The sequence below is a fragment of the Ictidomys tridecemlineatus genome, chromosome 5 (assembly GCF_052094955.1).
Source record: "Ictidomys tridecemlineatus isolate mIctTri1 chromosome 5, mIctTri1.hap1, whole genome shotgun sequence".
Lineage (NCBI taxonomy): Eukaryota > Metazoa > Chordata > Mammalia > Rodentia > Sciuridae > Ictidomys > Ictidomys tridecemlineatus.
Window position 1 is genome coordinate 9185428 of NC_135481.1, and position 24664 is coordinate 9210091.

Sequence of the window (24664 nt, forward strand, 5' to 3'; positions counted from 1 at the left end):
TTCTCTTCTTCCTCCTTCTCTTTTTTATTTTTTTAAATTGTGGTGCTTGGATTTGATCTGGGGGCCCTTGAAAATGCTAGGCAGGTTGTTATTACTGAGCTTAATCTTCAGCAATGTTTATTTTATTTTGCAATAGGGTCTGACTATATTTGTTCAGGCTGGCCTTGAATCTGGCAATCCTCCTGCCTCAGCCTCCCCAGTTGCTGGGATTAGAGGCATGTGTCACCATGACTGGCTCATTTAGACCATTTTAAGATCATTGGCTTTAAATACATTCATATTGCAACCATAACCATTATCCATTTTCAGAACCTTTTCATCATCATGAACAGAAACTCTGTATCCATTAAATAGTAACTTTTTCTTCTTTTTGTTGGTACCATGGATTGAACTCAAGGGTACTGAACCTTTTTATTTTTTGAGAGGATCTCGCTAACTTGCTTAAGGCCTAAATTGCTAAGGCTGGTTTTGAACTTGTGATCCTCCTACTGCAGCCTCCCAAGTCGCTGGAATTACAAGTGTGCACCACTGTACCCAGCCAAATAATATCTTTTTCTTTTCTTTTTTTTCTGGTCCTGATTAATCTCTATTCTGCTTTCTATGAATTCACCAAGTATAGGTGCTTATATAAGTGGAATTATTAGAATACTTTTCCTTTTGTCTCTGGTTTATTTTAGCATAATGATCTATAGCATGATTAGAATTTCATTGCTTTCTAAGGCGAATAATATTTTGTGTATGTACAATTTATTTCTCTATTCATGTTAATGAATACTTGGTTATTCCCACCATTTGGCTTTTGTGAACATTAGCTATAAATATCTGGTTGAGTCCCTTCTTAGTTTTGAGAAGTGGAATTACTATTTTATGGTGCTATAGATTGAACCCAAATCTCAAGCATGAGTTTATTTACTTATTTTTGCCATACTGAGGATGAAACAGAGACACAAGCATGCTAGACTCGTGCTCTGACATTGAATTACATTTTTAGACCTGGAAGTGAAATTTGTTGGGTTATATGATAATTCTATTTTTAACTTTTTAAGGCACAAGTGTGTTACTGGGATTGAACTCAGAGGCATTCTAACACTGAGGTACATATGCAGCCCTTTTTAAAATGTTTTATTTTGAGACAGGGTCTCTCTGAGTTGCTCAGGCTGGTGTTGAATTTGCAATCCTCCTGCCTCAGCCTCCTGAATTGGTGGGATTACAGGTGGCATCACCCAGCATGGAGAGATTTTGCTTTCATAATTTAAGAATTTTATCTTAACCTGGGAGGTGGTACATGCCTATAATCTCAGTGACTTGGGAGGCTGAGGCAGGAGGATGGCAAGTTAGAGGCTAATCTCAGCAAATTAGCAAGACCCTAAGCAATTTAGTGAAACCCTGTCTCAAAAAAGGGTTGGGGATGTGGCTTAGTGTTAAAGTGCCCCTGGGTTCAATCCCCAGTACAAAAAACAATAACAATAAAATGCTAAGACCTTTATTTTTAAGTATGATTTGTAGGGATCTGACTTTTTTCCTATATCAATCACTTTTTCTCCTGGTTTTACATATTTAAATAGTCCCCATCCTCATTTTTTTTTTTTTTGAGCCACAATGTGTATTTTATTTAGATAAGGGGTCTTGCTGAATTGCTTAGGGCGTTGCTAAATTGCTGATGCTGGCTTTGAACTCAGGATCCTCCTGCCTTAGTTTTTGAACTGATTGGATTGCAGGAGTGTGCCAATGTGCCCAGCCAGTTTTTTTTTTTTTTTTTTTTTAAAGATGCTTGGAATTGAACTCATAGCCTCCTGTGCTAAGCATGTGTTCTACCACTGAGTAAATGTTCCAGCCCTTTTCCCCAGTTTAGACTTTCTCTTTGTAAGCTTTAACAAAATCATAATATCTTGGTAGTTTAATATACCTTTGATAATTTAGTTAACTGTCTAACCATATTTCTCCTTTATTCATCTTGTCCTCAGGATTAAATAATACCATTATGATCAGTTTAGTTTCTCCTTTTAAATTATTTTTAACTTTTATTTAATTTTTACATTTATTTATTTTTATAGCACTGGGGATTGAACTCGGGGCCTTAAAATGTACTAGATAAGCACTTTTATCATAGAGCTATATCCCTAGTCCTTTATTTTAATTTTTTGAGATAGGGTCTCCTTAAATTGCCCAGAACTTGAACTTGTGATCCTGCCTCAGTCTCCCAAGTATATGGGACTAGAGGAATGTGCCACCACTTCCTGATGGGAATTGAAAATAAAATTATAATTTTACTTATTTATGTGTGCATGTGTATATGTATGCTAGCAGTGGGATTGGACCAGGGGCACTTTCCCAATGAGCCACATTCCTAGCAACAGCACTCCTCCCACCCCCTGCCTCTGTTTTTTGTTTGTTTTTTGGTAGCAGGGATTGAAACCACTGAAACATGTCACCAACACTTTTTATTTTGAGACAGGGTCTTGCTGAGTTATTTAGAGCCTTGCTAAGTTGCTGAGACTGGCCTTGAACTTGTAGTCCTCCTGCCTCAGCTTCTTGAGTCGCTCAGATTACAGGCATTTGTCACTGTGCCTGACTTTAAAATTATAGTTTTGATCCTCTTTAGTTTAAAATTATGTTGTGAGAGGGACTGGGTTGTGGCTCAGTGGTAGAGTACTTTCCTAACACAGGTGAGGTCCTGGGTTCGATCCTCAGCAGCACATAATAATTAATTAATTATTTAAAGGTTAAATTTTAAAAATATTTATTGTGAGAAATTCTTTGAAATCTTCATTGTAAAGTTATATGACATTCTATTGTAAGATACACCAAAAAAAAAAAAAAAAGGTAAAAGATTTGTAGTTACAGTTTCCTCTTTTTAGGATGTTTTGGAAATAATTTCTTCACAGTTAGAATGCTAATATTACATCAATCCTGCATCCGAGAAGGGCCAGAATATTGAAAAACTGAATTAAACCAAGCATTGTGAATGATTTGTCATTCTTAAGCTTTGTATAGACCATTTGCCTTTGTGCATAGAAGGTCATTTGTGTTTTATTTTACTTATTTTTTGGTGTTGGGGGTCAAACCCAAAGTGTTCTGCATGCTAAAGATATTCTGAACCCTTGAGCTACCCCAGCCTTGGTTATATCTATAGATTGAATAAATAAATTTACAGATGAAGAAATGGGTAAAAAAAAAAAATGATGATACAGGGCGGGCTGAGGTTGTGGCTCAGGTAGAGCACTTGCCTAGCACGTGCAGGGCCCTGGGTTTGATCCTCAGCACCACATAAAAATAAATAAACAAAATAAAGGTATTTGTCCATCTACAACTAAAAAAAATATTTTAAAAATGATGATACATAGATACCAAATTAGATGCAAATTATGAAAAGAGATGTTTCTTTTATATTCATTTTTTCCTCAGGCTAACTTTTCTTATAATTTTAATACATAGAATTTTGGGGGGATACAATATGTGTGTTGATGTGCTATGTAATTGTATAGGATAACTCCTGATAAGAGAACTCAGAATACTCTTTCATCCATAAAGCTATGGTAAACATGAAGTTAATATTATTAATTTAAATAGTAAATCATCTTGTAATTTCTTTGTTGTTTGTATTTTTGCTGAACTGGGGATTGAACCAGGGCTAGTCTAGTATTGAGCTACATCTCCAGCCCTTTTTAGTTTGTATTTTTTAAGTATTTATTTACTTACTTACTTACTAGGAATTGAACCCAGGGGTGCTTTACCATTGATCTATATCTCTAGTCCTTTTTATTTTTCATTTTGAGAAAGGATCTTGCTAAATTGCTACTGGTCTTGAGCTACTGAGTAGGTGGGATTACAGGTATGGGCCACCATGTCTGGTTTAGTTTTTATTTTCAGACAGGGTCTGCTAAATTGCTTGAATTTAGGGTCTTGAATTTAGGATCCTGCTGCCTCATCCTATACAGTTGTTGGGCTCATAGGCATCGCCACCTCATTGATTTTTTTTTTAACTACTTTTCCTCTAGCTATTGAGAAAAAACTAGAATTAGTCGGTACACTCCCCCTGCTGGGTAAGAATGGAGAGAAGTATAGAAAATCTAACCTTGGGGCTTGAACAGTTATGGGTCCCATTAGGCTTAAATCCTCATACGTTTTTCTCTACAGGGAGCATTTCCAGCTCGTTTGAAGAAGGTGCTTATTGTGGGAGCACCAATATGGTTCCGAGTGCCCTATTCCATCATCAGCCTCCTTCTGAAGGACAAAGTCAGGGAGAGGGTAAGACAAGTTAGCTTTTTCTTATTTAGAGGTGGATAAATTCCCATTTGTACTATTGGAATCCTGTCAATTAATTTGCTACTGTCAAAAAATTCTCCTGGCTTGTTTCCTGAATTCTTCTCTACTTCTGTCAGTGTATTCTCTCCTATCCTCTCTTTCATTCATTCATCAGCTTGGAACACACTGCCTTCCTCACTATTCTATAATCTCCTTGTATTAGGAACTGGCCATAGTTTATCTGGCTCTTGCATAAGATAGTACTGAAAGAAAAAAAAAGAAAAGAAAAAAAAAAAAGATGCTATTGAAGGAATGTGTCCTGGAGGTAATTTAAAGATGGCTACTATTTCCGAAATTTTAGGGCAGAGGTGTAGCTCAATGGCAGGGTGTGTACTTAGCATGCATGAGGCCCTGGGTTCAATCCTTACTATCCTAATAAAAACAAAGACAAAAAAAACCTAAGAATTGAAAATCAGCATATAATTTAATTACATTAGTTGAGCTGGTGTTAGAGTTTGTTCACCTGGATGTACCATTAGGCAGGATGGAAAGGGAGAGTCCCTCACTGTATCTCTTCCTATTTTTATTCCTGGTACTTTCTCTTAAAACAACTTGTTACTTCCAGTTTCACAAGAATGGTTGCAAATTACTTTAATTCTATTTTAATTTCAGGAGTACTTCAGGACTAAAAGATTATAGTCTTAATCAGTGATTGTAACCCTTGAAAGAAAGGGCTTATGAAACACTGGCATTATAGGGTAAAAATAATAAACTTTTTTTTTTTTTAAAGGATTTTTTGTTGTTGTTGTGGTTTTTTTTTTTGAGACAAGGTCTCACTAAGTTGCCATATTGGCTTTTAATCTTTGCTGTCTTCCTGCATTAGTTTCCCAAGTCACTGGTATTTCAGGCATGTACTACCAATCCTGGCTCTCTTTTTAGAAATATTATCAGAGATTTTTGCGGCAAGGAATTATTAAGTTAAATGAATAATGCAGATCTTTAGAGCTGAGGTGACTTGGTTCAGAGAGGGGAAAGTGGTGGTGTTTCGTACTCCAGAAATTACATAGAGACCTAATGAGTCAGAGCAAGAGAGATCTTTCTTTCTTTTCCTTTTTTTTTTTTAAGATATTTATTCTTAAGTTTTAGGTGGACACTATATCTTACATTTATGTGGTGCTGAGGATTGAACCCAGTGCCTCATGCATGCTAGGTGAGCACTCTACCACTGAGCCCCAGCCCCAGCCCGAGATCTTTCTTAAAAGAACTCTGTGAGAATACTCCTTAGTTATGTCTTGCATATGAATTATATATGCATGTATAAACCCAAAATATATTGAGTGTCCTATGTAGTCCAGGCATTCGACCCTGGGGATTAAACAATGAGTGAGATATTCCTTACTTCAAGGAGCTCACAGTCATCATAGAGGCCATAGAGGTATACATTGGAGAAGACTTGGACATTGAAGGAGCATAGAAGAAAACATTGCATCAGGAGGTCAAGAAGGGCTTCACAGAGGAGGTGAACAATGAGCAGGTCCTCAAAGAGGTAGAGGAGGAAAGAAGGTGGTCTAAGAAGAGGCAATAGCAAGAAAGAGAAGCTTTTAGGAAGAACAGCATTCCTGCTCCAGAGAAGTTGACTGAGGAGAACCAGCTAGGCTATCTTGGTCCAGCAGGCCATGCCAAGCAGAGAGCAGATTTAAGTATTATGATGACTTATCTAACATTTTTCCTGGTCTACCCTGTCTGGGTGGTTGGTTTTGTCTTGATTTCATAGAAATCTGTTTTTGAGAATACCCATACCAAGCTATGAGTAAAACACAAAGTAATAGGCTTAGAATTGGTAGCCTCAGTATAGGGTTGAAAAAAATAACCATTACCTATGCATTGTTAGTGGTTAAAAAGAATACCAGCATGAGATATATAGAGAAGCATTGTTAATAGTACATATAAAGCCTTTGTTCTCTATACCTTCCTTTCAGAAGATACATAGCAAAGCCTCTAATTCCAGAAGTGAATTTGATACACATTCTCAAAATTCAAACTTGTAGCTGAGAAATTCATTGGACTTAATCCCGGGCAGATGAAATGCATTCTACTTCTTTTATAAATATACCTGGTTTTTCAAGCAAATGTCAACCCATTTCCCAAATTCAAATAAGCACATTTGTTCTTTATTTTCATTATCTGTGCCCCTTTCATGCCCCAGTACTCACATGGTTCTTTCTGGCCTTCTAGATTCAGATTTTAAAGACTTCTGAGGTTACCCAGCATCTGCCCAGGGAGTGCCTTCCAGAAAACCTGGGTGGGTACGTCAAAATTGACCTCGCCACTTGGAATTTCCAGTTCCTACCCCAGGTGAACGGCCACCCAGATCCCTTCGATGAGATCATCCTGTTCTCCCTCCCTCCTGCCTTAGACTGGGACTCAGTACATGTTCCAGGTCCCCACGCCATGACTATCCAAGAGTTGGTAGACTATGTTAACACCAGGCAAAAGCGGGGGATATATGAGGAGTATGAAGACATCCGTCGTGAGAACCCTGTTGGCACTTTCCACTGTTCAATGTAAGTAGGAAAGTTTTGGGACAGCAGTTGGTTATCAAGATGCCTCTGGTGGTGCTGACAGCAGCTCTTCCTTATGTGAAGGAGCATCATTCTCACATAATAGTTTTCTCTCATTCAGAAAGAGGTTATCTCCTTTTTTGGTGCTTGCTGCCAATGTCCTGTGCTTTGAAATTTCAGAAGGTCTTTGATACCAATAGAGGATCCTTGTAATAGTGGACATGACTTTGGATATTTTCCTGAAATGCAAGTGTTTTTGAACTCAAATGTGCTGTTTTCTATTCTCGTCCTCAGTGTGAGCTCTAGTCTGTTCAGTTTTTCCCTAGAGCATTTATTGTGAATCTCTACATCTTGAAACAATGGATGCTGGTACATTTAAAAGAATCCATAGTCAAAAAGAGAAGAGTTGCCTCATATGAATTTAACTTCTTGAAACTTTCCTTCTACATAAATCCTACCACAAAACCAACTGGCTAGTTTATAACTCTGGTTCATAACTTGGTAATGTTGTTGACAGTAGAACATCAATCATCTCTATTACCATATTGCTTTCATTTCTTTTGCCATGTTTTTGTTGTTGTTGTTGTTTTTCATACTGGGGATTGAACCCAGGCAGGACCTTGTGCATGCTATGCAAACCCTCCACCATTGACATACATTCTCCAACGCTTATTTATTCATTTAATTTTGTGGTACTGTGGTTGAACCCAGGGATGCTCTACCTCTGGGCTACACCCACAACCGTTCTTAATTTTGAGACAGGGTGTTGCTAAGTTGCTAATGCTAGCTTCAAATTTGCAATCCTACCTCACCTTCAAAGTAGCTAGAATTACAGGCATGTACCACCATATCCAGTTATTTTTTATTTGGGGGCAGGTCTCATTAAATTGCCCAGGATGACCTTGAACTTGTTATTCTTCTGTCTTAGCCTCCTGAGTCACTAGGATTACCCATGTGTGCTACCTCACCAGATTCTTGACATGTTTTAAATGGTTACAAAAGAAATCCTCTTTATTACTAATGAACTGTCTTTTGAAAATTAAGGAATCCAGGGGGAGGGAAAAGGGAGATCATGAACTGAAATCGAATTCCATGCATGTATGTGTTTTGGGGATGACCCCAACCACTATATGTATAACTATAAAGCTCTAATAATAATTAAAAAGAAAATTAAGGAATCTGTTTCAGTGGGTCTCAGGCTCAAGTTCCACTTACTGACAGTCTTCTCTGAAGATTTTTATTTCCCAGTTATGTACCTTGTTTTCCTGTGTGTGATATGTGACTGTATGAGTTTTAATGTTTCATCTACCTTAAAACTTTAGGAATCCATGATTTTGTGAGTACCTGTACTCCCTCAGAATTCTGCCCAGATTAGTCAGGGTGTAAAGAAGAAAATGTAAAGGAATAAGGGGAAATAATTAGGAAACTGTGATGAGGGCAATAAGAGAGAATTGGCAATTGAGAAGCCAATAAGCAGAACAAGAATGAAAGAAGGGGTGTGTGAGGCGGTATAGCTCAGTGGTAAAGTGCATGCCTAGTAAGCATAAGGCCCTGGGTTCGAACTCCAGCACTCCCCTACCTCCCTCCCCGCAAAAAAACAAAAAGAAAAGGAAAGAAAAAGAAAAAAGAATGTAAATAAAGTAAATGTAGAAAAAGGGAAGCAGAGTATATATCACGAGGGGAGAGTATTCTTTTTGTTTCCTCCCTACCAGTGCAAATCACTGTTTACATTTCTGTTTACATTCAATTTCTTTCCCAACCAACTCCCCCGGCCCATAGTCTTGAAGAAGGCAGTACCTTACAGAAGGGAGGAGTACTTGGCAATAGTGAATATTCTGATATTTACTTCATAATCCAGAATTCCAAGGTAGACATAGTCTTTTTGGGTAGTAGTTCTATAAGGACTTGGTATAAGACAGAGTTGGAGTTGCTGAAGATTCTGAGTTCTAGAACTGAAATAGGGCTCCATCTTTCAATAAAGAGGCAAGACTGTAAAGTGTTCTCATCAGACTGTGACATAGTCTCTGATTGGCAGATGGCCAAACAGACACCCAAACCTGCTCTTCTAATGCAATTACCTATCAGCAGTGAAAAATTGCAGAAACTTCTGGAACAAGGTGAGGAAGCCTCAACACAAGTGTTGCATAAACAGGATCATACCATATGATGATGAGATGGCTTTTTTACTAGGTGTAATTCTGTGAAGATTCATCTGAATTGTTCATTCTTTTTATTGCTGAGCAGTATGCTGTGCTGTGGATATACCAGTTTGTTTAACCCTCACCTCTTGAAGGACATCTGGATTATTTCTAGTTTTTGGCTATTGCAAGTAAAGCTGTTAGAAACATTTGTTTCTAGATTTTGTGTGAACATGTTTCTACTTCTGGCATAAGTGTCCAGGAATTCAATTGCTAGGTCATATGGTAATTCTGTGTTTAGCTTTTATGAGAAACTGCCTGTTTTCCAGAGTGTCTATACTGTATTCCCACCAGCAATGTATGAGTAATCAAGTTTCTTCACTTCCTTACCAGCATTTAGTGGTGTCACTATTTTTTATTTTAGCTATTTTGGTAGATGTGTAATCTACCAGAATTATTTAATATGAATTTCCCTAATAGCTAATGGTGTTGAATATTTTTTAAAAAAACATCCATCCCTTTTTATTTTTTATTTAAGACAAGGTCTTTCTAAGTGGCCAAGGCTAACTCCAAATATGCTATCCTTTTTGGCTCAGCTTCATGAGAGCTGGGATTATAAGCGTGTGACACATTACTCAGCCAGGTTGAATTTTTGTATAAATTGTAAGATTTAGTTTGATATTCATTTATTTTGTTATTGGACATCTAATTTGTTGCAGGTCCCTGTGTTGACAAGGAAATCCTTCCCATTGAATTGTCTTTGCAACTTTTTGATTTTAAAAAATTGGCTAGGGCCAGATGTGGTGGTCCACACCTGTAATCCCAACCAATTAGGCAGCTGAGGCAGTAGGATCCCAAATTTGAGGTTAGTTTGGGCAACTGAGCAATTGCCCAGACTTCTCTCAAAATAAAAATTAAGAAAAAAAAATCTGGGGTGTAGTTCAGTGGTAGAGTGCTTACCTAGCATGTGCAAGTCCGTAGATTTAATCTCTGGTACTAGAGGTAGGCACAAAGGGAAATTTTTAAGATGTAGAAAACTACAGAGAATGACCTAACAAACTCCATGCATATCACCTGAACTGACGACACATTGATACGATAATTAATCTTTTTTGTCATGATTATGTAAGTCTTTTTTATTTTGAGACAGAGTCTCACTAAATTGCTGAGGGCCTTACTGAGTTGCTGAGGCTGGCCTTCAACTTGCAATCCTCCTGCCTCAGCCTCCCAAGTTGCTGGAATTACAGGCATGTGCACCACACCTGGCTACTTCACGTCTTTTTTTTAAATTATATAAAAGGAAGAATTCATTATGAATCTGAAATCTCTTCCAATCTATACCCTCAGTTCTTTGCACTTCCCACAAGCAGCTACTGGTACAAATATGATATATTTCTTTCCATTTAATTTTGTACACATACCCTTAGAATAATATGGAATATTATTTTATGTCGGTGACCTTTGTAAATTTTTCATTTCAATCAATAAGCAGTATTTTTTTTTTCAAAAACCAAGTAATGCCAAGGGGAAAAAAAAGCAGAAGCAAAATAAGCAATCTTTTGCTTTCCTCTCAATTCTACTGTCGATAACCGTCCATTTTCGGCTTTTTTTTTTTCCTCTTAAGACTGGATCTCACTATACCTGCCTGGCCAGTTTCTAACTTGTAGTTTCAAGCCATTGTCCTGCCTCAGCCTCCCAAGTAGCCAGGAGTACAGGCATGTGCTATCATGCCCAGCTTATTTTCAGTTTTTAACAACTGTTTCTCCTGGTATTGTTTCTAAATTAAAACGATTATGATTCTCTTTATTGGTTTTTGTTATAGGTGAGCATTTGATTCTTATACCATGTCACCATTTCTTTCTTGGCTATTTTCCAATATATGTCATAAATTTTAATTGAATCAGTAGTCACTGTTTACATTTTTATGACTGATTTTTTTTAACTGCAGAGGTAAGTGTGCTACTATAAAATGAATAAACATATTAAATAATTAACTAAATCCTTTTGATGTTTCTTCTGGAGTTATCTAATTTTTAAACTGTCTTTTAGTTTTTCTGTATCTCTCCTGATTATTTTTCTGTATGCTTAATCTGATTTATTTTACCCTGTCATTATTGTTTCCCAAGTAATCAAATAGATAGTCATTTGATTTCATTTTTTTTTTAATTTTTTTTTAAGTTGTTGATGGACTTTTATTTGCTTATATGCGGTTCTGAAAATTGAATCCAGGGCCTCACACGTGGTAGTTGTGGCACAGCCCTGATTCCATTTTTATACCTGGAGACCTCACTTTCAGAATTTTTTGTTCTTTTGCTGCTCCAACCTAAACTAGTTGTTGGTTATACTTTAGGCCTGGTCTTTGTTTTTCATCCTGTAATTTTTGCTCTTTATTTTGTTAATCCTGTTTCCTCACTTATATTTCGTTTGGCAAAGTATAGAATTCTTGGTTAGAAATAATTTTACCTTAGAATTTTTGTAGCAATAACTTCCTTCCTTCTTTCTTTCTTTTTGTTAATTTTTTAAATTTGTTCTACTTAGTTGTACATGACAGTAGAATGCATTTCAATTCATCGTTCACAAACGGAGCGCAACATTTTAATTCTCTGGTTTTACATGGTTTAGAGTTGCACAATTCGTGCAATCTCATATGTACCTACGGTAATGATGTCCATCTCATTCCACCATCTTTCCTATCCTGTCTTCTTTCTTTTTTATTTTTATTTACCAGGGATTAAACTCAGCTTAACCACTGACCCACATCCCCAGCCCTTTTTGTGTTTTTAGAGACAGGGTGTCATTAAGTTGCTTAGGGCCTCGATAAATTGCTCAGGGACTCACTGAGTTGCTGAAGTTGACTTAGAACTTGGAATTCTCCTGCCTCAGCCTCCTAAGCAGCTGGGATTACACAGCTGCACCATCACACTCAGCTGGCAATACCTTTCTAATTGCTGGCAAAGGTACTAGTAGTCTGTTGTTTCTGTTCCTTCTTAATCTTTTCATTTGTAATTAACCTCCTTTAATGTTTAAAAATCTCATCATGCTATGTCTTGGTTTAATCCTTTTGTTTCATTCATTTTACTGGGTGCTTGATAGGTCTTTTGATCTTAAAGCCTTTGAACTTGGAATATTTTGTTTTGTTTGTGCTAGGGATCTCACCCAGTGCCTTGTGCATTCTAGGGAAACTGTACCACTGAAGCTGCAGCCCCATATAAGACATTTATTTATTTTTTTTTTCTTTTTTAATACCAGGGATTGAACTGAAGTTCTGGTGCATGCTAGGCAAGCACTCTACTATGGCTGTGTTACATCTGCAGCCTTAGGACTTTTTAAAAAATTGTTTTTTCATGCTTCCTTGCTGACATGTTTGTTTTCTCCCTGTCTTTATCTCATATTCCTATTAGTCTGATTGGAACTCCTAAAAGTAAGAATTGATATTTTTCTTTTTGTAAAGGGCAAGATAGTTATTTTACATTGTGGATCTTTGTGTAAGTACTCATCACTGTTGGTATTAACATATAAACAGGTTGGCTTTGCCATTTTCAAAAAAACTTTATTAACAAAAGCAGTTGTCCTGACCATAGTTTGCGGATTTCTGCCCTAGAATGATTTTTTTATTTTCTTAATTTTTTTCTTTTTTTAAAAAATATTTTATTAGTTGTTGATGGACCTTTATTTATTTTTATGCGGTGCTGAGAATCAAACCCAGTGCTTCACACATGCTAGGCAAGTGCTCTACCACTGAGCCATAACCTCAGCCCCTTAAAAATTCTTATATTTTTTCATTTGTTTTGTGTTCTTGGTAATTTCCTAAACTCTTACCTATTGAAGTTCCTATTTTGGCTATCTTTTTTCCTTTTTTTTATTTTGCTGTGGTGGGATTGAAAAATGCCTCACATGCAAAGCAGGTGCTCCGCTACTGAACTAAACATCACAACCCTGCATACAATTTTTAATTTGCAAGAGCTTTTCATTGATTGTTCCTTTTTCAAAGCATCCTCTACTTGTTTTCTGTACAATGATATTATCTCTTTTCTCTTGCAGGATATTATTTATAGCCTTTTAGCAGTCTTTTTTCTCTTATTGAAAAACTATTTTGTCCTTTTTCTCCCATGTATATTTAAACTAGTTCCCTTTGTTTAGGGGCTTTCTTCATAATCTTGAGATCCATGGCTGTTAGTTCACACTTAATACTGGGATCCTTAAGTTGCTTGGAAGTTCTGATTGTATGGGTGAACTTCAAATTAAAATGATCAGTTTTTTTTAATGTACTCCAATTGAGTTTTCTTGCTAGTGGCTATTTACTCATCCTAATCAGAGTTCTGCTGGGTCCAATTTTACACGCCTTAATCCCAGCAACTTCAGAAACCGAGGCAGGAGAATCTCAAATTGGAAGCCAGCCTCACCAACTTAGTGAGGCCCTAAGCAACTTAATGATATGCTGGGGATGTGGCTTAGTGCTTAAGCACCCCTGCCTGGATTCAATCCCTGGTACAAAAAAAAGTTCTTCTGCCTGGGCAAATAAGAGTGACTATGTCTCTAAATAAATAAATAAAATAAAATAAAATAAGAAGGAAAGAAAAGGAAAGAGGCTAGGAATGTAGTTCAGTTAAAAATTGCCCCTGGGTTCAATCCCCAATACTGAAAGGGTCAGGGGAGAGTTCTCCAATCTCCATTGTCTTGCCTGGTGGGGATCCAAGCTTGGATATTACTGTAGGATACAACAGGGAGAATTGGGCAGGGATTATAATTGTATGCCATTTGGATTTTCATTTATTGCTGTTTTTAGATTTTAGATTTTGAATTCCAGGGTGAGAGACTTGAAGGTATCATTTTGTCTCTGTGTAGATCTCAGCTTCCTGAATTTGGCCAAGCCAATTAACATCTTCCCATCTGCTTTTTCTGCCAAAACAGGTTGAAATCTGTTTGATGTTTTCACTGATGGTTGGTTTTGTACTGAATAGTTCCTTTATCTCATTCTAGTAAAGCTGCTGGATAGAATAGAGTCAGTATGTATTATCAGTCTACCAGGGCAAACTGGGATTCAGCAAATTAATTTTGAACATCTTTTGAGAAATGAGTAGTAGAAATTTTTGTCTGCAGTTAGATTTTTTTTTTTATGTGTGCTGTATCTTATTTTTTCTCTCTACCCCTTCTTCCTCTTTATTACATATTCCTCATTTCTGTCTGAGACATCATCGGAATTGCCTTTACACTACATATTTCTACTAAGATTCTTATCACAATCTCTTAGGTAATCTCCAAGAAGATTGAGGCTTTCCGCAAGGCCTCTTCTTCTGAACCCTCACTAGAATCACCCTTCATACTTCATATTTGGCAGTTTAGGCTTTTTCTAGCTTATACTTCCAGATTTCCAGATTCTTCCAGACTTTGCCTGTTATTCAGTTCTAAAGCTGCTTTCACATTTTTAAGTATTTGTGATAACAGTATTCCACTTACCAGTACCACTCTCTGTTGTAGTCCATGTGGGACTCCCCTTTTCTTTTGAAAGGAAAGATCTTTATTTCTATAAGTAATATATATACTTTAAAATGCTAAATGAACACTTGAGGGTGTAGGTCATTGGTAGATAACATGCCCAGCCTGCATGCATCCCTGGGTTTAATTGCCAACACCCCAAAATCTCCCCCAAATAAACAAAAACCCGATTAAATGACATTGAACTATATAGACTCAAGAATGAAAGCTGAACACCAGTGGTAATTGATACTCAGCTTTGCATTGCCGACTTTAAACATATATTTACATACTACCCCTATTTTTTCTTTATTCTAGCTTGTCTATTTCATTTCCTTCAGGTCTCCAGGAAACTTAGAAAAGAACCGCTACGGAGATGTACCCTGTCTCGACCAAACTAGAGTGAAACTAACAAAACGAAGTGGCCACACTCAGGTATGTAGATAAATGCCATCTCTTTTGAATAACTGGGGGAAATTAAACCTCACCCAAAGTGAAACATTAATATTTTAATAGAATGAAAATGGATACTGAAGGTAGATAAGGTTCAAGTTCTGATTTTGCTACATAGTAATCTGTTACAGTAGACAAGTGCCTAAATGCCCATTTCATAGTACTGAGTGGGAAGTAAATTAAATTATTTATGTGAATGTTATGATAGTACAAGATCTGGTTTATTGTAGTTTCTTTTATTGTTAAATTATTTCTCCTTTTACTTCTTAGTTGTAAAGGCATGGCTATATAGTCCTATTTGATGAATATATATATAGCAATACAGGGCAACTTTGATTATATGTGATGAATTTTCCCATCTATATCTGAAAAAAGTTGTGGATAACTACTGTATACATAAATGTCTAGAGATAGAGATGAAGTGGCCAGATGACTGTATTACTTATGTATTAATTTGTTCATATCTGTACATATTAATAAAAACCTCATATGTAAAATATTAAGATATGTAGTAAACATTTTATTCACCCTCACCTTTTTTTTTTAAAGATAGAAGAGAGAGAAAATTTTTTTTAATATTTATTTTTCAGTTTTCGGTGGACACAACATCTTTATTTTATTTTTATGTGGTGCTTAGGATTGAACCCAGCGCCTCGCGCATGCCAGGCGAGCACGTCACTGCTTGAGCCACATCCCCAGCCCTCACCCTCACCTTTTACATGCACCTTTTAAAAAAATTTTTTTTTTGTAATTGTAGATGGACAATATGCCTTTATTTTATTTGTTTATTTTTATGAGGTGCTAAGGATAGAATCCAGTGCTGCACGCATGCTAGGAAAGTGCTCTGCCACTGAGCTACAGCCTCAGCCCCCACATGCACCTTTGTCTTTACTTGTATTTGAACCATTTTTTAAATTAGTCTCACATGGTTTTGCAGAATACATCAACTTTATTTCCTTTTAAGTGCATGATATTGTCATTGGCATGTTTATTCTGAACCAGAATAATCTATTAGGATAATATTAGGATAGTTTTTAATTTTAATTCATCTTATACATTCTCTATATTATAATCATTTATTTATTTCTTTTTTTATATAATATATATTTAGTTGCCGATGAACCTTTATTTAATTTATTTATATGTGGTGCTGAGAATCGAACCCAGTGCCTCACATATGCCAGGCAAGCACTATCCCAAGTCACAACTCCAGCTCTTCTTATTCTTTTTTTCCGTTGTTGTTGTTGATACGAGGATTGAACCCAGGAATGCTTAAACACTGAGTCACATCCCCAGCTCTTTCTGCCTCAGTCTCCCGAGTCGCTGGAAATAGAGGCGTGTGTCACCATACCCAGCTACTTATTCCTTTTTTAAGTAACACCTAACCTTAGAATTTTAGATTAACAACTAACTAGGTATTATATATGTATATATTTTTTCTTTCTGATATACCAAGTTTTTTCTGATGACCCTTATCAAAAAATAGCATTGAGCTAGGTGCAGTGGTGCACACTTGTGATTCCAGTGACTCAGGAAGCTGAGGTAAAAGAATTGCAAGTTGAAGGTCATCCTGGGCAACTTAGCAAGACCCTGTTTCTAAATAAAACTAAAATTGGCTGGGGATGTAGCTCAGTCGTAGAGAACCCACCTCGCATCCCCATTCAATCTCCAGTATTGGTGGGGGAGAAAAAAAATTGACTGCAATTGCTGTTTCAAAAGAAAGTTATTTAAATAGAATCTCTTCAGCATTACATATATTTAAAGACTTCTTATAATCAAGGGCAATGGTGTGCACTTGTAATTTCAGCAACATAAGAGGCTGAGGCAGGAGAATCACAGGTTCACGGCTTTGTTTTGCTAAATTGCCAAGGCTGGTCTCAAACTTGGAATTCTCCTGCCTTAATCTCTTGAGTTTCTGTGATTATGGGTTTGTGCCACTATGTCCAACTCTGAGGGCTAAATATTGGAAAAATCAGTGCTTTGTGTTTGAGCATGTATGATATGTGATTCAGGACCCTAGGGTCATAGTTGCAATCTCTCTTGACCCTACTCTTTGAGGCACATGAACTGAACTTATAGCCCTGCCCAGGAGTCTTGCAATTTTCTCCTGTGAAGTATTGCTTAGTGTATCTGAGGGTAAATTAATCAGTACTGCTGAGATCCTCATAGTCATAGTACATTCTCTGAAGGAATGAAGTAGAATGGTTAACTTGGGGCTATGGAGTCAGTATCTATCTATTTTGTTGAGCGCTGTTTCCAGTTTGTAAAACAGTGCTTAACTGCACTTATTAGAAAGGAAGTATGTGAATAAGTGAAAACCTGGAAACTGTCCTAGTCCATTCTATAGTTAATCTGAAAATCATTGCCTGACTTTTAGTCTCACTACTGAAAACATCGGCAGTGGCTTTATTTGTGCAGTAAATGAGACATCAGGTTTTTTGTCTGTCTTTAGCTTTTTGGACATTATTTCTTTATTTAGTTTCAGGGATATTGTATACTCATGGATTTTCTACTTTCAGGATTATTCTTATTTTGTTTCTTGACATTTATTTTCAATAACAAAATCTGTATATTTATAATGTACAGCACAATATTTTGAAATAAGTATTCAAAAACAAAATAATTAGTATACATTGTCAAATGGCTAAATCAAGCTAGTTAATAAATGCATTGCCTTACATACTTATTTGGAGCTTTTCTTTCTTTCTTTCTTTTTTAATATTTATTTTTTTAGTTGTAGTTGGACACAATACCTTTATTCCACTCATTTTTATTTTTATATGGTGCTGAGAATTGAATGCAGGGCCCCGCGCATGCTAGGCGAGCACTCTACCGCTGAGCCACAATCCCTGTCCTGGAGCTTTTCTTTTTTTATTTTATTTATCTATTTGTTTTGGGGACTGGGGATTGAACCAAAAGGCCCTCTACCACTGAGCTATACCCTCCCCTCCCACAACCCTTTTTGTTTTAAGATAGGATCTCACTAAGTTGCTGAGACTGATCTTGAACTTGCTATCCTCTTGCCTGAACTTCCCAAGTTGTTGGGAATGCAGGTGTGTGCCACCACCCTGGACAACTCTTCTTTTATAAGAGTACTAAGTGCCAGGGTGGCACACCCCTATAATCCCAGCAGCTTGGGATGCTAAGGTAGGAGAATTTTGAGTTAAAAGCCAGCCTCAGCAATTTAGGCCCTAAGCAACTTGGAGAGACCCTGTCTCTAAATATAAAAATATAAAACAGGTCTGGGGATGTGGGTCAGTGGTTGAGCACCCCTGGGTTCAATCCCTGGTACCAAAAAAAAAGTACTGAGGGTTCCACTTTGGTGATCCTCATGATATAATTACCTCACAAAACTCATAAAGGTTCTGACCCCTAATGCCATCACATTGGCTGTTAGGATTAAAACATGAATTTTGGAAGTGGACACAAGCATTCAATCCATATAAACTTAACTATGTGTTGTGTTTGGTTTGGCTCATCCTCCTATTTCAGTTTGCTCCCAGTTCTATGCTTTGTCTCTGACGTCATTTTTAGTTGTAACATCTGATGCTTCTTCTGAATTTGCCAATATTCCTGGAGACAAGTGATCTCAGAGACAAAGATGTTAAAAGCTAATATCCTTAGTTATAAAGAAATAACAGGAGTTGGATGTATTAGCACACACCTGTAATCCCATTGACCTGGGAGGCTGAGACAGTAAGATTCCAAGTTCAAGTCCACCCTCAGCAATTTATTGAGACCCCGTCTCAAAAAAAAAAAAAAAAAAAAAGTGCTGGGGATGTAGCTCAGTGGTAAAGCTCCCTGGGTTCATTTCTAGTACCAAAAATAAAAAATAAATAAATAAAATAAAGAAATAATAGGTCTCCTTTAGAGGTAATATATTTCTTCAAAATATCAAGACAGATCCTGACATAACTGCTTATTTATTACTTAGGTATATAGTAGTATTGATTCCTATATCAGGAAAATCTTATGTACTTTTCTGTGTCTCTTTCCTTGGATCCTCAAAGGTATACCACTTGAATGTACCGGGCTGAGAAGAGGTCCAGTAGGTTTTTGCTAACTGTAGGTCTACCTTGAACTGAGAAGCCTGGTTGGGAGTGGGTAAGGCTTTTAGCTTGCTGATCTCCTGCAGGTAGTCTGTTAGCTCAGTGGAGTTGTCTATGTCAGACTAGAATACTAGTAATGTGGGTGCTAACTCCTTAGGAGGGGAAAAGAACAGAAAACCCCTAACTAAATAAATAGGAGAGTGAAAAGTTGATAGACTGTTTGGCTAATGGACACATATCCAAGTTTCATGAGTTTGAACATGAGGTGGAGATGTCCGTAACCATGGAGTGCTGACACTTCAGATTCCTTTCCATGTGATAGGACCCAGTAGAGTAATGGTAATAGGTTAAAAGAGGAATCACTTACTTCTGTAGAATGGAATAGTGCATGTATGAGTTTTCCCTGGTTTGCTATTGCAACTTTTTTCTTTTTGTTGATGCTGAGGTGTGGGAGGCCAACCTTACGAGTTACACTCCCCAGCTGGGTGCTGAGGCGCTCAGTCACAGAAATGGGTGTGTCTTGTTATAGACCCATGGGTGAAGCTATGCTCACCTGTTCCTTTGTAATATAACCCCTTGCCCTGTTTAGGATAGAATCTTCCATGGAAGTGCCTTGTGTGTGTCCCCTTGTTTTACTGTGCCCTTGGGTGTGGCCTACCCAGGTGTCAGTCAGAGGATTGACCCCAGGGCTGGTGTATCACTGAATTACATTCCCTACTTTTTTTTTTTTTTTTTTTTTTAGGGGTTAGGTACCAAGGATTTAACCCAGAGCCAGTTTACCACTGAGCTACACTTCCAGCCCTTTTTTAGTTTTTATTTTGTGAGAAAGAATCTCACTCAGTTGCTGAAGCTGACCTCAGTCTTGTGGTCCTCCTGCCTCAGCCTCCCTAGTAACAAGGATTATAGGCCTGTGCTACTATGTCTAGCTGAAACTTTTTTATCATTCCTAAAAGAAACCCCGTACCCTTGGCAGTCATTGCCCTTTTCCCACTAACTAAAAAAAATTTAAAAACAAAACAATTTTAATGTGGTTCTGAGCATTGAACTCAAGGCTTTATGCATACTAGGCAAGTGCTCTATCACAGAGCTATATTTCTCTTCCTTTGTAAAATTTAACTATAAGCTGGGACATTGATGCATGCCTGAAATCCCATCTACTTGGGAGGGTGAGACAGGAGGATTGAAAGTTTGAGGCCAGCCTCAGCAATTTAGTGAGACCCTAAGCAACTTTGCAAGGCCCTTCTCAAAATTTAAAAACGGGCTGGGGCTATAGCTGAGTTGTAGAGGCCCCCTGGATTCTATGCCCTACTACCTCAAAAAAAAAAAAAAAAAGAGAGAGAGAGAGAGTTTTAAATTTCTTTTTATTTTGAGGTATGGTTTTGCTAAATTGCCTAGGCTGGCCTTGAACTTGAGATCTTCCTGCAAGCAGCCTCCTGGGCACAGGCCTGACTCACTATGCCCAGCTTCTTCTTTTCTCTCTCTTTTTCTTTTATGAAGTGCTGTGGATTGAATCCAGGGCCTTATTGCATGCTAGGCAAGCACTGTACCACTGAACTATACCACCAGCCCCTAATTTTGTTTAATTACAGAGATAGGTAATCTTTTTCATTCAAAGTATTTCATATAAATAAAATCATATAGTATGTGACCATTTGTGTCTGGCTTTTTTCACTTTGCATGAAGTATTTTCATAGTTCATCCATGTTATACCCATATATCAGCACTTTACTCCTTGTTATTGCCAAATAATATTCCATTGTATGGACATATTATACTTTGTCCTCATATATCATATATAGATAGATAGATAGATAGATAGATAGATAGATAGATAGATAGATAGATAGGGAAAGACCAAGTTACTTCCTAAAAGAATTAATTTGGCTATTATAGATAATGCCACCATGAATATTTATGTACACATTTTTGTGTGGATGTAGTCATTTTCCTTAGAAGTGAAATTGCTTGGGTCATGTGGCAATTCTGTTTAATCTTTGGAGGAACTGACCATTTTTATTTTATGTTACCACTAGTGTGTATAGAGGTTCCAACTTCTCCACATCCTTTTTCTTCGTTTTTCTTTTTTCATTGTTTTTCTTTCTTTCTTTCTTTCTTTTTTTTTTTTTTTTTTTTTTGTGGTTCTGGGGATTGAACCCAGGGCCTTATGAATGCAAGGCAAGCACTCTACCAACTGAGCTATATCCCGAGCCTCTTTTTTTCTTTTACTTTTTGTACTGAGGATTCAGTCAAGTGTGCTTTATCACTGAGTAGCAGAGTACATCCTGAGTCATTTTTATTTTATTTTGTTTTATTTTTTCGGACAGAAACAAAATAAACTTATTAAAAGAAATATCACACATCTTACGCTTTCATGATAATTACATCTATGTTAGCATGTCATGTCTTGATAGTGCTTGGTACAATATAATGTGCTCTTTATAAAAAATGAGGCCACTTAACTAATGTAGTTAAAATTAGTGAGCTATTCAGTATATTATGGGGGTTCAGCAAAACTCCAACCTGGGTCAGAGGATTCCTTTTTATTTTTGAGACAGGGTCTCACTGAGTTGCTGAGAGTCTTGCTAAGTTGCTTAAACTGGCTTCAAATTTGTTGATCCTTCTGCCTCAGCCTCCTGAGTCTCTGGTATTAATGGAGTGTGCCACGATGCCCAACTTTCTTTAAATCCTTACCAACACTTCTCATTATCTTTTTTAATCTGTAGCCATCCAACTGGGTGTGAAGTGGTATCTTATGGTAGTTTTGTCCATTTCCGTGATGACTAATAACGTTGAGCATCTTTTCATGTGCTATTGGCTATCTGTATATTTTCTTTGGAAAAATGCCTATCTCTTCTTCAGCTTTAAATTAGGTTGTCTTTTATTATTTGAATTGTATGGTTCTGTATGTATTCTAGATACAAGATATAATTCTCTTGTCAAATGTGCATTCCATGTATTGATGATTTTTTAACTTTTTTGGAGGGGGAGCATTGAGGATTAACCCAAGGTCTCACTTGTCTAGGTTAGCACTCTACCATGAAGCTACATCCCTAGCTTTTAAAAAAAAAAAATTTTTTTTTTTGAGATGGTGTCTCACTGAGTTGATCAGTCTGGCCTTGAGCTTGGATCCTCCTGCCTTGAAGCACAAAAGTTTTTTTTTTGTTGTTTTTTTTTTTTTTGTTTTTTTAACCAGCACATTTATTGGGTGGGCTAATCATTGAAACTCTCAAGATGAACTGGATGCTGCAACAGATGCATCTTTGGTTTAGGAGTCATTCCGTCACAGCATCCATGCCCAAATCTGCAGTATACAACTTTCAGGTGCCTCATTTGACCAGACCCAGTGTTATTCAGTCTTTTGGCCTTGGCACTCCAGTTATCCAGTGCTTGTCAGGATAGCCACATTTGCCACAGGTTGACTTCTAAGGATGGTAGGGCTTAGAGCCATAGAGGCAGCACAATGTGTACATCTTATTACAGTGCTTTCCAGATGATGATGTTCCTTTTTGTTATTTTGTTTCTGCTGCTGAGACCAAAAAGTGAAGCACAAACATTTTTAATTTTTTTCTCCCTGTGGTACAGGGGGTCGCACCCAAGCCACTCTACCACTGAGCCACATCCCCAGCTTTTTAAATTTTTTTTACTCTGAGACAGGGTCTTGCTAAGTTGCTGAAGTTGACCTTGAATTTTTGATCCTCCTGCCTCAGCCTCCTGAGTTTCTGGGATTACAAGCATGTGCCACTGCGCCTGGCTAAAAATTTTTGATTCTTAATATAGTCAGGTTTGTCTCTTTCCTTTTGCTTGTGACTTTGGTGTCATATCTAAGAAGCCTTTGTCTGGCCGAAGATCACAAAGACTTACTCATATATTTCCTTCCAAAAGTTTTATAGATTTAATCTCTTGGATTAGGTCTTTGATCCATTCTGAGTTAATTTTTGTGTATGGTTTGAAGGGGTCATCTTCATTTTCTGCATGTATACATCCTCCAATTGTCTTAGCACCATTTTTAATATGAATCAACTCTTTAATTCCTCATTTTTTGCCTAAAACTTTGGATTATACATTCCCTGCACATTATTTTCTAATTCAAATGTTATATTTCATGTACCTGCAGTAATGTCTCCTTTTTTATCATTAGACAGATTACATCAATGCCAGTTTCATGGATGGTTACAAGCAGAAGAATGCTTACATTGGTACACAAGGTAAGCTGGTCCAGCCCCATGCTTGTGCCATCTATCTGTGATTCCTTGTGCCAGATGATGCCATAATTTTTAAATATAACTTAAGTTGATATAAAGGTTGGTGGTGGTTGAGGAAGGCAGATGAGAGATACAGGAAGTTTGCACTAGGTATGCCTAGAAACTCAATGCACAGAGGTTAACTACAGATTTAAACCCACAATACTACTCCCCCCCTGCAAGTTTTTAGATTGTGCCTTAACAGCCAATCCAAGGGAGTAAGGCATGTTCTTCATGTTCAGAAAGAGCCCAGGAAAGTCAGTGGTGCTTGCAGAGTTCAATTTAGGAATGAGTATTTGTGTCCTACAAGACCTTTGCTGGTTGGTCCCTGAACCATCATACAACATTCAAGCAAATGTTCTGATGGGATAGTCTATGTTAAGTCTGACAGTCAAGTAACAGGAGGCTAAGAGGATTTCAGATGGAGTTTTGATATATGCTTCTACGGGTCCGGTACTCCTGTCTTGGCCTTTGCCTATCTTAACAATACCATATCACATTCAAAGAAGGCTGGAGGAAGCCAGGTGCAGTGGTGCACACCCATAATACCAACCTTTCAAGGAGGCTGAGGCAGGAAAATCAAAGTTCAATGCTAGCCTGAGTAACTTAGGAAGACTTTGCCTCAAAATAAAAAGGAATGGTGGTGTAGCTCAGTGGTAGAGTGCTTGTGCCAAAGTTCAATCCCCAGTACCACTAAAGAAAAAAGGCAAAAAGAAGACAGGAGGAGTCTAGGGATGTAATTTAGTGATAGTAGAATGTGCGTGTGAGGTATGGAGTTCAATCCCTAGCACACACACAAAAAAAAGAAACGAAAATCTAGTAGATACTTCAACCAAGTGATCAAAACCGAGTATCTCCAATAAAGTTAATATTTAACACAGGGATTGTATATTCCTCCTGATGTGATGCAATGAGAAATGCATATCACCTATGTTGTCAGTCTGGGATTACAGGTGTGGCTCAGTGGCAGAGCGTGCATTAGGCTCTGGGTTCCATCATTCTTAGCATGGGAGATGGAAATAGGGGACCTGAATCTAATCATGAGAAAACAGACAGATCCAGATTATGGAACATAATATATGAAAACTGACTCAGACCTTTGAAGTTAATACCATTAAAAAAAAAGGACAGAGAACTCTTTTAGATTAAAGGAGACTAATAAAGTAATCAAAGTCAATGTATGATTTGGTATTGGATCTTCAAAAGGGAGAAAAAAGTATTAAGGACAAACTCCTAAGACAGTCTTTGTTTCAGCTAACGTTGTATCAGTGTTTATTTAATTGGGTCAGTGTGATAGTGCTACTTTTCTACAAGGGGGATGCCTTTGTTTTCCTAATATGTACTCAAGTATTTAGAAGTGAAATGTCTAATGTCTGGAAGTTTTAAATTTATTTATTTTTTATTATGAGAAAAAACATTTAAGATGAACTCTAACCTTTTAAAACTGTACAAGCACAGTGAAATATTAAGTATAGTCTGCAACTTGAGCCAGGCATGGTGGC

At 37.2% G+C, this 24664-nt stretch overlaps 1 protein-coding gene and 1 pseudogene across 2 annotated transcripts in view; one reads left to right on the forward strand and one right to left on the reverse strand.

Annotated features, from left to right (window-relative positions):
• The window catches only part of Ptpn9 (protein tyrosine phosphatase non-receptor type 9), an 86938-nt gene that overhangs the window by 51173 nt on the left and 11101 nt on the right, over nt 1-24664 (forward strand). Inside the window, exons 6-9 of one of the 2 annotated variants that reach the window (XM_005316821.5) lie at nt 4138-4248; nt 6481-6809; nt 14761-14854; nt 23060-23126. In XM_005316821.5, the coding sequence (XP_005316878.1) occupies nt 4138-4248; nt 6481-6809; nt 14761-14854; nt 23060-23126 (601 nt within the window). Of the gene's footprint in view, nt 1-4137; nt 4249-6480; nt 6810-14737; nt 14855-23059; nt 23127-24664 lie in introns of both variants that reach the window. The other variant, XM_078049244.1, reaches the window with a different exon arrangement.
• LOC101974801 (large ribosomal subunit protein eL37-like) lies at nt 22148-22786 on the reverse strand (annotated as a pseudogene).